The following is a 13,214-nucleotide window of genomic DNA, read 5'->3' as shown; positions in this document are numbered from 1 at the left end:
GGATGAATTCCTGCGTGTCTCTGGCAGGAGTACGGCCTGTGTGCTGATTTCTGCCCCAATGGATCCGTGGTTTCAGTCGGCCTCAGCACAGGAAGGTAAAACAGCAGCAGTTACACATTAAGTGCTCTAAGCTCAACACTGAGAACTGCGGCATTGATGGTCACCTGCTCATCCTCTGAGTCACCCCAGCACCCCAGAGAAAATGCAAAATAAGTTCAAATCTGTGCACCCAGTTCTTGCTTTTTAAAGTCCTTAAAGATTCATGCTGTACAATCACCACCCTGAAAAAGAACAGTTCAAAGGAATCATTAAAAGCCTAAAATGACCACAAGTCCATGATGAGGGTAGGTAAACTTCTGCAGCACTGTTACCACGCTCAGTTTATCGGTTTATAACGGTTGCTGCTGTTGCTGCCGGCAGCTGTCCTTCCCTTCTCCCTCTCACCACGTACATGCCATCAGACAGGTCCTTATAGACAGTTGATTGGGTGCCAGTTTAGCTCACGGGGGTGAGCAGGCAGTCTGACCAGAGGCCCATTGCTGCGTTTCTTCCCTGATTCTTTCTCCTTGTCTTCCTCTCCACTCTCCAATATCTAATAAAGGCAAAGGGCAAAAAATATATATTTAAAAAAGTGAATGAATACAAGCTTAATCATGGCTAAAAGAAACAAAATATTTAACCACCTTAATCAGTTTAACATGACTGAGATGTTGCTCTTCTGTCTCATATTGATTTTTTTTTTTTTTTTTAATGTCAAACCCAAATGTTTCCAGGCGACATCAGAAAGGGATTGGCCTCACCGAGTGTATGTGAGAGTAGGGACGTAGATCACCTGGTAAATCGACAGAGTAGAAAAGCTCTATATAAGAACTGATCCGTTTACCATTCAGCTCTTTCAGCAGTTGTACAAGGACCGAGTGGCTCTCAGCAATGGGCCGGACAGCCCATACTCTCGAAGAACCCCAAACAGGATACACTGAGGGACACAGTCAAAGGCTTTCTCTAAGGCCACAAAACACTTGACACTGGGTGGGTAAACTCCCACACACACTGAAATATCCTCGAGAGGATAAAGAGCTGGTTCTGAGATACAGGATGAAAACTGCACAGTCTCCTGAATCCGAGGTTTGACTAATGCAGTGTTTCTCAAACAAGGAAGTGTTAGCAGGTACAGCGACTAGCAAAACTCTCCACAGTCACCGTCTGCTGCGTACATAGAGCCTCTGCCAGGTGTTCCCAGTGCACCCTCACGCTGCGTTTAGGTGCGCCCAGGTCAGTCCAGTATCTCCCACTGCTGCCTGATTCAACTCACCACCAGGTGGTGATCAGTCGACAGCTTAGCTCCTCTCTTCACCTGAGTGCTCTGAACATACGGCCTCAGATCTGATGATACGATTATGAAGAAGCCTAATGGACTTGCCTCTAAACGCAATACCATGAGCCCCTTCTCAGGGTGGGGTCTCAGTAACCCTATCCCAGGCAGGGTAACCTGCTTTCTTGCTTCTTATAGGGGCTGTCTGAAGTGTTCTTCATCTTGCTCCCCACCCAGGACCAGTTTGAAACTGAAAAATCCTAAAAATACTTGAAATATTCTACCCTAAATTGTACACATCAGACAGTAAACCATGTCCCAAATGAATTCCAGAAATTAGTCTTACAACAATGACAGAAGAACAAGCAGAAGCAGTAGAAAAGTCTCCCCTGCAGAAGAATTTCACAAAGCCCTCATGATAATATGTCCAGATGGTTTCCCTTCTGACTTTTACAGTCTCCCTGTTATTTCTCAGAATGACACAATAACTCATACAAAATGCTAAAGTTCCACCATACACTAAAACTGAGAATATTAGAGTAATACTCACTAGTTATTGCCTCATATCTGCCCCATATACTGACATAAAAATCATTAACAGAGCACCGTCTGCCAGAGTTGGAATTGTGACTCCACCTTTAATCCACAGAGAGAAAAAGTTAATGAGCCATACCTTGGAGATGTGGGAAAGAGTTGTTGAAGCTTGATGAAGAAGAGAGGTGATGATCAGTGAGCAGTAGGGTGGCTTCATGCTGAGAAAGAGCTCCACAGATGTGATATTTGCTCTGAGAGTGTTGATGGAGACGTTAGAGAAGGTCAGAAGGAGCTTCACTGTGTCTTTGTGGATCCAGAGAAAGCTGATGATAGGATGAGGAAGGCAGGGGACGTATGTGAGGTTGGAGCAGGACATGTACGAGGACAGAGAGACAGAGGTGAGGTGCGCAGTAGGAGTGACAGATGGATTCAAGGTGGGGGGTGGGATTTCATCAGGGATCTGCTCTGAGCCCCTTCCTGTTTGTGATGGTGATGGACAGGCTGACAGATGAGGTCAGGCAGGAGTCTCTGTGGACTGTGATGTTTACAGATAACATTGTACTCTGTAGTGAGAGCAGGGAGCAGGTGGAGGAGAGCCTGGAGAGGTGGAGGTATGCTCTGGAGAGAAGAGGAATGAAAGTCAGTAGAAATAAGATAGAATACATGAGTGTGAATGAGAGAGAGAGAGACAGGTGGTAATAGTGAGGCTGCAAGGAGTAGAGGTAGTGAAAGCAGATGAGTTAAAGCTCCTGTGGTCAACCATTCAAAGCAACAGACAGGTGCACAAGAGAGGTGAAGAAGAGAGGGCAGGCAGAGTGGAGTGGGTGGAGATGAGTGTCAGGGGTGATGTGTGTTAGTAGGACTGCAACAAGAGTGAAAGGGACAGTTTAGAAGATGGTTGTGAGACCTGCTATGATGGATGGTTTGGAGATGGTGGACTGACAAAAAGACAGGAGGCCGAGCTGGAGGCTGCAGAGTTGAAGACTGGGAGTGAGCAGGATGGACAGGATTGGAAATGAGTCCATCAGAGGGACAGTTAGAGAGGCAGAGCTGGTTTGGACATGTGCAGGGGAGCGATAGTGGATGTATTGAATGAAGGGTGATGAAGACGGAGCTGCCAGGCAGGAGGAAAAGAGGAAAACCCCAGAGAAGATTCATGGATGTAGTGAAGGACATGCAGAGAGTTGGTGTGACAGAGAAGGATGCTGGGATAGGGTGAGATGGAGGAAGGTGGTCCCCTAAAGAGAGCAGACGAAAGAAGAAAACTCCTCCAACAATCCCCATTAATCAAAACAGGTTTCATTACAGGAAGACGAGCCAGTAATTACACCCCCAGATTGTTCAAAACACCGAGGACCAATAGTATTATCACGAAATGCAAAAAGAGCTTTTCCTGACACATCACACAAATTTGGATTTGTGGTAAATCTGCCATTAATTGGATCAAAATCACAAATAATGTGTTAACATCTTCAAGCTTCACACTTCAGAGGCCAAGAAAAGAAACCTGCCCGTTCTCTCCTGTTTGCTGTCTGTGCACCGAACACCTCACTGCAACGATTACAGTGAGTCATAAAATAAGCTTATGTGCAGATATTTTATTTTTGTTATGACACGTGTTATTACAGGAAATCATGGAGCTGTTCAGCAGATTCTCCAAGGTTTCCAATTATTTTATCAGCTGATCAAAAATCAATTCTGTTGCAAATCTCCAAAAACAGCTTCGAGACTGTAGCACACACACACACACACACCGCTGGACTCGCTATGCTCGCTTCTTTATTCTTGTGTTCACACGCTGCTTTGAATGGCTCTCAATATGTTGTCCAGTCTGCTCGGTCAGCCCTCCGGCGACTCCACACACACCCACACACCCACCCGCGGCCCCAGCGCGCTGCTGCATAAATAGGAGAGACGTGATGAGATAATGACCGACAGCTGTGGCAGCCGGCCTCTCCTGGCACTGCCCCGAACCCTCTGCTCCACCCGTCCCCTGCAGCTCAGCCAAAACCACAGCCAGTGAAAACTGGCTGTGAACGTCTCAGTATGGACACACTTTTATCACATGACCAAAAACTGACACCTTCTGTCAGTTAAATACATGAGTTTGTGTGCAGGCCTGGGAGCCGTTCCTCAGTTCACTGCGTGAAGAATGACACATGCACACAGAACTAAACTAAACCCTTTTGCTACAAGCCATCCTAAACCTGCTCAGCCACCTGATAAGACGCAAAGGATGTGATAAAGCACGTTTGGGGAAACACTGATCTGTGCCTGTATCCTGCTGACCCTCCTCCACCCCCCCCTGTAACACTGACAGGTGGATGGTCCTTGACCTGCTGACCAGGGAGGTGGTTTCTGAGTCCACTGACGGGAATGAGCAGCTGTCTGTCATGAGATATTCACCAGGTCAGTTGTCATATCTAGAGTTACACAACAGACATCAGGTAGGAGATGATCCGAGCAGGCTGTGTTCATGTCCAAGCATGTGGTTAATGAGCTGCTTCACACAATAAAAACATGCATTTTGAAATATTCCTGCAAACTTTAAGGTGTTTTTTTGTTTTTTTTGTCAAGCTATTGTTCCCAGATAAGATGCATACTCTAAAGCACAGTTTTTTATTTATTACTGAAATTCAGGAAGCCAAAGAAATGATGGTCATAAACAAAGCTCAGCCACAGTTATTTGGGCTCTGGTTTCGTTTATTTGTCAGAGTAGACACCAGAGAGATGACAGGAAATGAACAGAGCGAGGGGGTTGGCATGCACCAAAGACGGGGTGGAAATCCCCTCTCCGTCTCTGAATGACCCCTTGTTTTTTCAGATGGCAGCTTCCTGGCCGTGGGATCTCATGACAACTTCATCTACATCTACCATGTGACGGAGAGCGGCCGACGTTACAGCCGCTGTGGAAAATGCAACGTGAGTTAAACTGGTACATTTATTTCATGGATTTTCACTTGATCCGAGGTTGTCGGCCAACAAATTAAAGCACATCACCATCAAATCCAAGTCCGGTCGTGTGCAGTGTTTCCCCTTCTTGTCCACAAATGTGTGCAGATGTAAAGCAACGCTCCTGCTTTGTGCCACAGAGTGTTACTGTTGTCCACATATTATTACAAATCACAGCTGTCGGCGCAGTGACGTCTCCCTTCATTAACACAGACACACACTCCGCAGGCTTTCATACATTACCTGCTCCCAGAAATACAAACTGGAACACCAAGCGGGGATTAATCTGTTGCTGGAGACCACAGTGCTCCTCCTGATGGAGTGACGTTCATGCACATTAGCCTTCATCTCCAGTCAGCCCAGCTTCCTGTTAGCTGCCCCACACATGAACGGTCATGTCATTGCAGTGAATGGATGAACCTGCAGCGTGTCCTGCTCAGAACAAGCTAGAGCTCTACTGCTACTGTATAAACAGGATGTGTCATTAGCTCTTGGTTTTATATTTAAAACAAGACGTGATGAGCAATGAAGAGGGTCTGACTGCAAAACTGAGGCCCACTGTGTACTCAGACAGTGGAAACTTGTAGTCACAAAGTAGACCTGCCCTAAATCACCTTTACCTGCTCAAACATGTTTTATTAACCTTAATGGGACCATCATTTACAAAGTGACCCCATTGTAGTGAATGAGACTGTAAACTAAACACAGTTGGGTCATTTACTGTGTGAGTCGTAAATGATTGAGTCACCTGTGCTGGCTGTTAGAAAGAATGCAGGTTAAGGCACTTCACTTTTAGTGCCATGGAAACTCCGTCCACTTTTTATGTGTAATTTATGGTATGGAGCAGTAAACCAAAGACAGTATGGGGGCCTATAAAGCTACTTCATGGAATTTGCTGACAGCGAGGAAAATCCTGAATAAATGCTTTGCCAAAAGCTCTAACAAAGGTGGCACTGTCTGCTCTTCTGTCCAATCAGGGCCACTCCAGCTTCATCACTCACCTGGACTGGTCCAAAGACGGGAAGTACATCATGTCGAATTCAGGCGACTATGAGATCCTTTACTGTGAGTGAGCATCCAGCACTTTACAGGAAGGCCATCCATGACTGGATGGGAACAAACAAAGCTCGCCCATCTAACTCTGACTGTGTTTCACCAGGGGACATAGCATCAGGCTGCAAGCTGCTGAGGAACCGCTTTGAGAGCAAGGACAGAGAGTGGGCCTCTTACACCTGCGTGCTGGGCTTCCACGTGATGGGTGAGAAACACCAAGCAAAATGTTTGCTATTCATCAACACGGTAGAGTTCTGTGATCGCGCTGAGTGTGGTGCTGTGGTGTTCAGGTGTGTGGCTGGAAGGCTCAGACGGCACAGACATAAACGCGCTGTGCCGCTCTCACAGCGAGAAGATGGTGGCTGTGGCTGATGACTTCTGCAAGGTTCACCTGTTCCAGTACCCCTGCCCCAAACTCAAGGTAACACTCCCACGTCTGCTTTATTTCAGCTTCTTCTTTAAATTAAAATAAAATAATTAAAGCAAGCCTGTTTTAAGATTTAGGAACATTTCAATTTATCCTCCTCTGGAAAGACGAGGAGGTGGAGGACGACCGGCTTTCCTCTAAACCAAAGCGGACTCGTTTGCTTATTTTCTCTTCAGGCACCGAGCCACAAGTACGAGGGCCACGGCAGCCACGTCACCAACGTCTGCTTCACACACAGTGACTCTCACCTGCTCTCCATCGGCGGGAAGGACACCTGCATCCTTCAGTGGAAGGTGATCGGAGGCGTGGTGGGGAACAGCCAGGAAAGGCTGGCCTCGGCCTCATCCACCTCCACCAGCTCTCCAGAACCTGCAGCCAGCTAAGGCGGGCGGGTGCTTTTAAGAGTGAAGGAAGGCGGGCTGTTTTCTCAAAGCCACAGAGGCGGAGAAGTGAGTTAGTTCTGGGCTCAGTTTAGCCTCTGCTCTGCCGCTGCCAGCAGTTTCATGCAGGACATGTAGAGGAACTCTCTCCAGGAGGAACATCCATATTAATGTTGTGCTTTAATTCCATGAATCCTTGTGGAACTGGACAGATTTCCCATAACACAGATGCCTTGTCATTCTGTCGTGTGTGTGTGTGTACGTGCGTGCGTGTGTGTGTGTGTGTGTGTGTGTGTGTGTGTGTGTGTGTGTGTGTGTGTGGCGAGGACCATTCCTGTGGGTTTGCTGGTACAGAACATTCCTGTCTTCTTTACTAAAGTGCTGCACGGTGGCGTTTGCCACGGTACTCGTGCAGATGTTTTAACCAATGTTCGGATGATATCTCAGCTTTTAATGCTTAAATTAGACTGTGACAATCCTGTCCCGTGGAAATCAGCTCAGCATCTCCTGCTAACTAATCTCTATAACAGTAGATCAGTACACTTGAAGATGATTACTTTAGTGCAGTTGTGTATGTATTTAAGAAACATCAGCCAATACTGTGATGTCGTATCAGCCGAGCTCCCAATAAATGAGTGAAGACTGCAGGGTGTGTTGTGTGTGAAGTGTCACTAGTGGGCAGTGCCACTCCAGAACTGGTGAGTGTGTTCTTAAACATCAGGTCCCAAATGAGATCATTGCGTCCCCCCCCCCCCCCCCCCCCCCCCCCAGGCTGAGGTCCTAAAAAAAAAATTGGTTTTCATGGAAGACAGCAGGTAAGTCTGTGGTGTCCTGTTTGGGATACATTAAAGGTTACAGCAGCGGTTTAGTGTAGTTGTCCTGTAAATGCTTTCAAGTATAAAGGCAGAGAAAGTAATAGTTAAAATATAAATCATTTCTAACAGCCTAACGGTACTTATGTAAACCGACTTGCTCTCACCGCTGCCATCCAACATTTGTGTTATATCTCCTTTTTTCTATGAAATATTCCCTTTCTGCTGGAGCTAAAAAATATCCAAATCTTTTCTTGTATTGATCAAATATCAGATGTTAGTGGTTTTGCAAATCAACATTGTGGGATACCAAGTCATAACTTCAATAAAGACAAGAGAAAGTCTAAGCAGCGTTGTGATCATGATTTAAAAATATTCCCGACTTGCTTTCTTGGAATATTGAGGGAGGAAATCCACTGACTGACCCCGTTTTTTTTCTGTCCAGTGGTGGACTTGAACCCTGAGCTCTGCGGGCACACTCCTCACTTCATGTTCCTCATCCTCTTACATAATTCTCACTGTACAGACTTTAACAGGATTTCTTAGGTCCTTTGAAGGTTTCCTGTTGATGCGGCGCGTTTGCTGTTATTACTACATTATTACACACAGTGAAGGCTGTTCATGAACCTCCTTCCTCTGACCGACTCTAAATAAGCGGCAGTTCCCCCGTAAGCGCCCCGAGGCTCTACAAATGGTTTAACAGCTGATGCGGTTCGTGACGGTGACGTGTCGGTGATTGCCGACAATCTCCGAAGATGACGATTTGCGCACGAGCGAAGGGGGGCAGTGAGCGTGTGCGCGCGCGCGTGTGTCTGTGCGCGCGCGCTGAACTGAGCGGAGGTGAAGAAGAGGAGGATGAAGCTGGGAGCGGAGGATGGGAGGAAGAGTGGAGTAAGAGACAGGCTAGCTGAGTGTGAATGAGTGAGTGAGTGAGGAAGAGGAGAGGAAGGCCGTCCGAGGGAGCGACAATAAAGACCCGTGTTTTTGGAGACCACCTCCGGAGCATCGCCAGCGGAAACTTTGAACTTTTTACCCGCCACAGCCTCGCTTGTTGTGCCCGGAGCCGGCTTTGTTTCGCGGCGGGGGTGTTTACGATAAATGAAGGAATAAAACAGACCCCCATCGACCTGTTTCTACCCAAGCGGGGAATACCCTGGGACTGCTTTTGATAAAGGTTACGAGAGAATGGCGGCCAACATGTACCGAGTGGGAGGTAAGGACGGTGCCCGTTTTTGAGGCAGCCCTCAGCGCGATTGTTCGCCTCTACATCGCGCTGCTAGCTAGCCGCTAGCTGTCTGAGCCGTTAGCACGTAGCCTCGGTTAGCCGCTGTGCGCGGGTCCCGTCGGCTCTGCGGAAACAATGTGCGGCGGAGTTTGCAGGCTGGCGGCGGTACCGTCACCGTCGGCTCGGTTTTCACTCGGCTGTAGTCAGGTGGAGCTGCTTCTATGTTCGGATCTAATATAACACACTGAACAGTCTGTATTCATTCCTTTAAATTCAACTTTTAGGACAGATCTGTGTAATATCCCAGCCAGCTAGTCCCCCCCCCCCATGCCCTACCGGAGGGCGGCTGTCGCGCAGCGTGTACCGGTTCTGAAAGTTTGCATCTACGTGAGTCCCTGCAGCCGACCGGATCCAGCACAGCCAAACATCTGTCCCGGTGATAAGGGAGCGAAATAGCAGCCATCTGCCCGGCTTTCTGGCGTGAAGTCTGCACGTTTAGGAACGTCCTCAAAATCAACTCAGTGCTAGCTCGCGTTAGCGGCTAGCTGTTGAAGCGAGCACCCAGCTGCGTTTGGTGACGCTGCTCCGCGAGCTGTGGCAGCAGGGCCGGCTCGCTCCGTCACCACCTCCGCCATAGCGCTTACCTCCGACCAGCTAATCCTGTTAGCTTAGTGCCAGAGCGTCACTACCCGAGCCTAGCTAACATTGGGGCAGCTAAGAGTTTCAAACTAAAATCTTAACTACGAGTTTAGTTTGAAACTCGTCGCTAAGACTTTCAAGCCAAACTCTCAGCTGCCTCCAGACTGTTTTTAACACCGGCAAGTGAACGGCTGAATTATTCCAAGTTAACTTCACTGCCTGGAAGCGGGCATGTCGGCGATATTAACCTTGTAATTAGGAATTATAGCTCCCCGGGCGTTTATAAGACGGTAAGATCTGAAACGCTGGGATATCTGCTGTTTACTGCCGCACGTCTCCCGGCTGTGTCGGGCGGATCGTGGGGACAGTTGATGGTGTGCTTCGCTGTGGATTGTCGGGTCCTTGTGCTTGTGGCCATCGACTGTAGCCTGTAAGCATCCGTAACGATGCTAGCCCCGGGTGTCTGCTTTAGCCGGGGGCAGTCCAGTCATGAGTGTGGAGTATTTGGGTCATACCGATTAAACTTAACGTGCTGCATAATGTCTGAACAGCCAGAATTTCTAAGACCACACTACAGGGTCAAGTTTCTTTGTTGTTGTTTTCTTGCACTGTGCAGCAATTTCCAGTGCACCGTTAGTTTGATGGTAAGAGTCTGTTGTCTGCTGGCACCCTCAGCAGACAACCTCTCATCACTTGGAAGTGTCCCATTGGCTTTATTTGAGGCTTCAGGGAAACGGGGATTTTATTGATTATTAACACAGCTGTAATGTATGTGTCATATGTCTCTGCAGAGGGCAAACCGAAAAAAATGGTTCAGTAAGCATCCAATTTAGCATCCAAATGGGGGGTCCAAGAGAGGCTCCCAGCTGATACTTCCACTGACTCTTGTTGAGTGCTGCTGTTTTTTTGTGAGCTCTGTGCAGTTGTGTATTTTTGAAAACAGAATGAATGTTTCCGGCACAACTTCCACCTACTTCCCAAAGTGCAAAGAGCAGAAGGGTTTAGGCCCTTGGCCTTCATCAGGGTCATGATCAAGTAATAAAGCTGTCCTTAATAAGAGTGCTGCAGGAGCTTCAGTTTGTCCCCTCTGGTTTCTGTAATGTGGCGTCATGAGTGTGTGCATGATGCTGCTTTAGAACCCTTCCCACTGCAGCTATTATCTGTGTAAAGATGTGCGAGGTTTTATTTGCTTGGAGACCAGCAGAGTGGTCTCTGGAAAGAGAGGCAACTTAGAAATATCAGCTACAAAACTGTGGTAATTATTGTATTAGGGGGTTTGTGGGGGTGGGATCCTGGAAATAAATGATGTTCCTTGGAACTAATTATTAGAGCTATTCAAGCTATTCATGTTTAAGCAGAGATGAAGGTTTCCCTTCTACAGTGTCAGACTTTGATGCTTTTCTTGCCCGACAATGCTGCATCACACATTCAACATCTTGAAGGTTTGGACTGTTGTGTGGACAAAACCCAGCATTGTATATTCTCTCATGCTCTGGGAAATTATGATTTTTTTATTTTTTATGTTTTATAGACCAGCAACTTTGAAAATGAATTGGTGTGAAATTGTTAGTTACACCCCAGCAGTTGGAAACTTGCAGCTTGTTTAAAGTGAACAAAAACAGGTGATGCACCTTTAACCCTTGTAGGGTCAGGTGACTGAGACCTGTTGAGCTGGACAGAAGCAGAGGCTTGCTCTTGTTTCTCACACTGTAAAGGACCTATCAGTATTATATTGTGGGGAAACAGTCAGTTTGTGGTTGGACTGCGGGGTGGCTGAAAGTTGCTGGATCTCTCCTACGTTTTGCATCACAGCCACCTTGCTGGATCAGGTTTGTGCAGGGTAATCTGGGAAATAAAAGGCTGCTGTGTGATGCCACCGAGCGCTGAAGCAACGACTCCCAGAACCTAGACAACTGGCAAAGGTTATTCAAAGCATCACTATCAGTATTTTACATGAGTTATGGGGTAAAATTAAACACCTGTACAATTGTATTTAAAAGTTATAAAGCTAAGTTTTAGCATTCCAGTTTTCTTACCAGTATTACCAGTTAGTTACCTGTTAGTTTTAGGCATCTGGTGAACTGGTCTGGCCCTCCCTGTGCCTGCATTGGTTCTCTCTGGGTACTGGCTTCCTCCCACAGTCCAAAAGGCATAAGTTAATTAATACACAAACTGGTGATTCTGATTGGCCGTAGGCGTTCTCTCTGCGTTAGTCCTGTGATGGACTGGTGACCTGTCCAGGGTGCAGCTCGGCTCTTGCCCAGTGATACCTGGTAAAGGTTCAAGCCTCGCATTGCTGAATTGAATAAGCGATTAAGAAGATGGATGAATGTGAACTTGGACATTGCTGCTGAGCCTGCTTTCACCCTCTGTCTGAAACTCTCGGTTTGAGCTCGCGCCTTCCCCTTCCACAGTGTTGGCAGTTTGAAAATGAAGTAAAATTAGTTACACACATAATGGCCGTAGGCTAAAGACATGTCAACTCTGAAACTTCAGTATATCTAAGACTGAGCCTCCACAAGCCTTTAGACTTTCTCTAGGAGTCATTTAACATGTGAATATAGCCAAAGTCATGAAAAGAACATGGTTTGAAAGTGAGTGTGAATTAGTTTTAATGGGCTGTGTGTGCGTGTGTCATTATTTTGTGCTCGTACAGTGGTCTGTACATACATGAGAACAGCTTTAGTGTTAATTCAACTGGACTGTAGTTGATGTCCATCTATCCATTTTCTTCTCGGGGGGGGCAGCAGGCTGAGAAGAGAAACACAGACCCCCCCCCAGCTGCCTCCTCCAGTTTATCCGGGGGAACACTGAGGTGTTTCCAATCCAGCTGAGAGATATCATCTCTGCAGCGTGTCTTGACATGCCCAGGAGGCCTCCGAGCCACCTCAGCTGGCTCCTTTGGATGTGGAGGAGTAGCAGCTCTGTTCTGAGCCCCTCCTGAATGACTGCACTCCTCACCCTGTCTCTAAGGGAGAGGCCAGCCACCTTCAGAGAAGGCTCATTTCTCCCTTTTATATCCGCGATCTCAGTCACTACCCAAAGGTCGTGACCATAGGTGAGGGTAGGGCCGTAGATTGACCAGTAAACCAGCAGCAGCCCTGATCTGTCTGTCAATCACCCACTTCCCTTCCCAAGATACTTAAACTCCTTGACCTGGGGCAGCAACTTGTCCCTGAGCCGGCGTTCTTCTTTTTTTCTTTTTTTCTTTTTTTTTTTTTACATTTTTGGCCACAGTGGCTTTATTTGCAGTAGAGGAGAGACAGGAAATTAGGGAAAGATACGCAGAAGACACGTGGGAAAATTGGCGACAGGCCGGGACTCGAACCTGCGCCATCCGTACTGCAATGCGGCATATGTATGTGGTCGCCAGCTTTAACCACTAAACTTCAAGTGTTAATTCTTTAGTCAGTTTCAAATAAATAACGTAGGTGTTAATACAAAAAAAAATCTCAGGCCATACTGTATCATTTCTTTTAAGTTGTTAGGAAACAGCTCCACAAATAAACAAAAACATTGTGTATATATATATATATATATATCATCTGTATAAATTCAACAAACTTTCACATGTAAACAAAGGAGAACATAAATAAAACTGATATTCACTAGCTGTGGCCCGCTCGTGCTCCAAGGCAAAACTAAACAGAGTTTCAAACAAAGGCACAAGTACTGCAGTCCTGTCTGCAGTGAGGCTCATATGTGTGTGTGACCCGACCACAGAGCCAGTGTGTTAGCAGAGTGTGACACAGCTGTCCTGCTGCAGGTCTGCACTGTGTGTAGCTGGGAACGCGCCGTGTCAGAGAAATGTTTATGGCCAGGGAGCCGGTAACATTTTAGCTCTGCTTACTGCCATCATATCTTCTGCAGTAAAGTAGAC

General features: G+C 47.0%; 2 protein-coding genes across 4 annotated transcripts in view; both read left to right on the top strand.

Moving 5' to 3' along the window:
- Nucleotides 1–7,405, top strand: part of eml3 (EMAP like 3) — a 37,628-nt gene extending 30,223 nt beyond the window's left edge. For all 3 annotated transcript variants that reach the window (XM_030723203.1, XM_030723201.1, XM_030723202.1), the window contains 7 exons: nucleotides 28–95; nucleotides 4,167–4,255; nucleotides 4,671–4,768; nucleotides 5,776–5,863; nucleotides 5,958–6,056; nucleotides 6,142–6,272; nucleotides 6,455–7,405. In XM_030723203.1, the coding sequence (XP_030579063.1) occupies nucleotides 28–95; nucleotides 4,167–4,255; nucleotides 4,671–4,768; nucleotides 5,776–5,863; nucleotides 5,958–6,056; nucleotides 6,142–6,272; nucleotides 6,455–6,661 (780 nt within the window). In that variant the 3' untranslated portion in view covers nucleotides 6,662–7,405. The remainder of the gene's footprint in view (nucleotides 1–27; nucleotides 96–4,166; nucleotides 4,256–4,670; nucleotides 4,769–5,775; nucleotides 5,864–5,957; nucleotides 6,057–6,141; nucleotides 6,273–6,454) is intronic.
- Nucleotides 7,406–8,300: 895 nt separating this feature from the next.
- mta2 (metastasis associated 1 family, member 2) overlaps nucleotides 8,301–13,214 on the top strand; it is a 36,372-nt gene continuing 31,458 nt past the window's right edge. The window contains exon 1 of the mRNA XM_030723211.1: nucleotides 8,301–8,683. Within this exon, the coding sequence (XP_030579071.1) occupies nucleotides 8,656–8,683 (28 nt within the window). The 5' untranslated portion in view covers nucleotides 8,301–8,655. The remainder of the gene's footprint in view (nucleotides 8,684–13,214) is intronic.

The sequence above is a fragment of the Archocentrus centrarchus genome, unplaced genomic scaffold (genome assembly GCF_007364275.1).
Source record: "Archocentrus centrarchus isolate MPI-CPG fArcCen1 unplaced genomic scaffold, fArcCen1 scaffold_24_ctg1, whole genome shotgun sequence".
Lineage (NCBI taxonomy): Eukaryota > Metazoa > Chordata > Actinopteri > Cichliformes > Cichlidae > Archocentrus > Archocentrus centrarchus.
The sequence above is the reverse complement of the archived record's forward strand: the minus strand, read 5'-3'. Positions and strand labels throughout refer to the sequence as shown.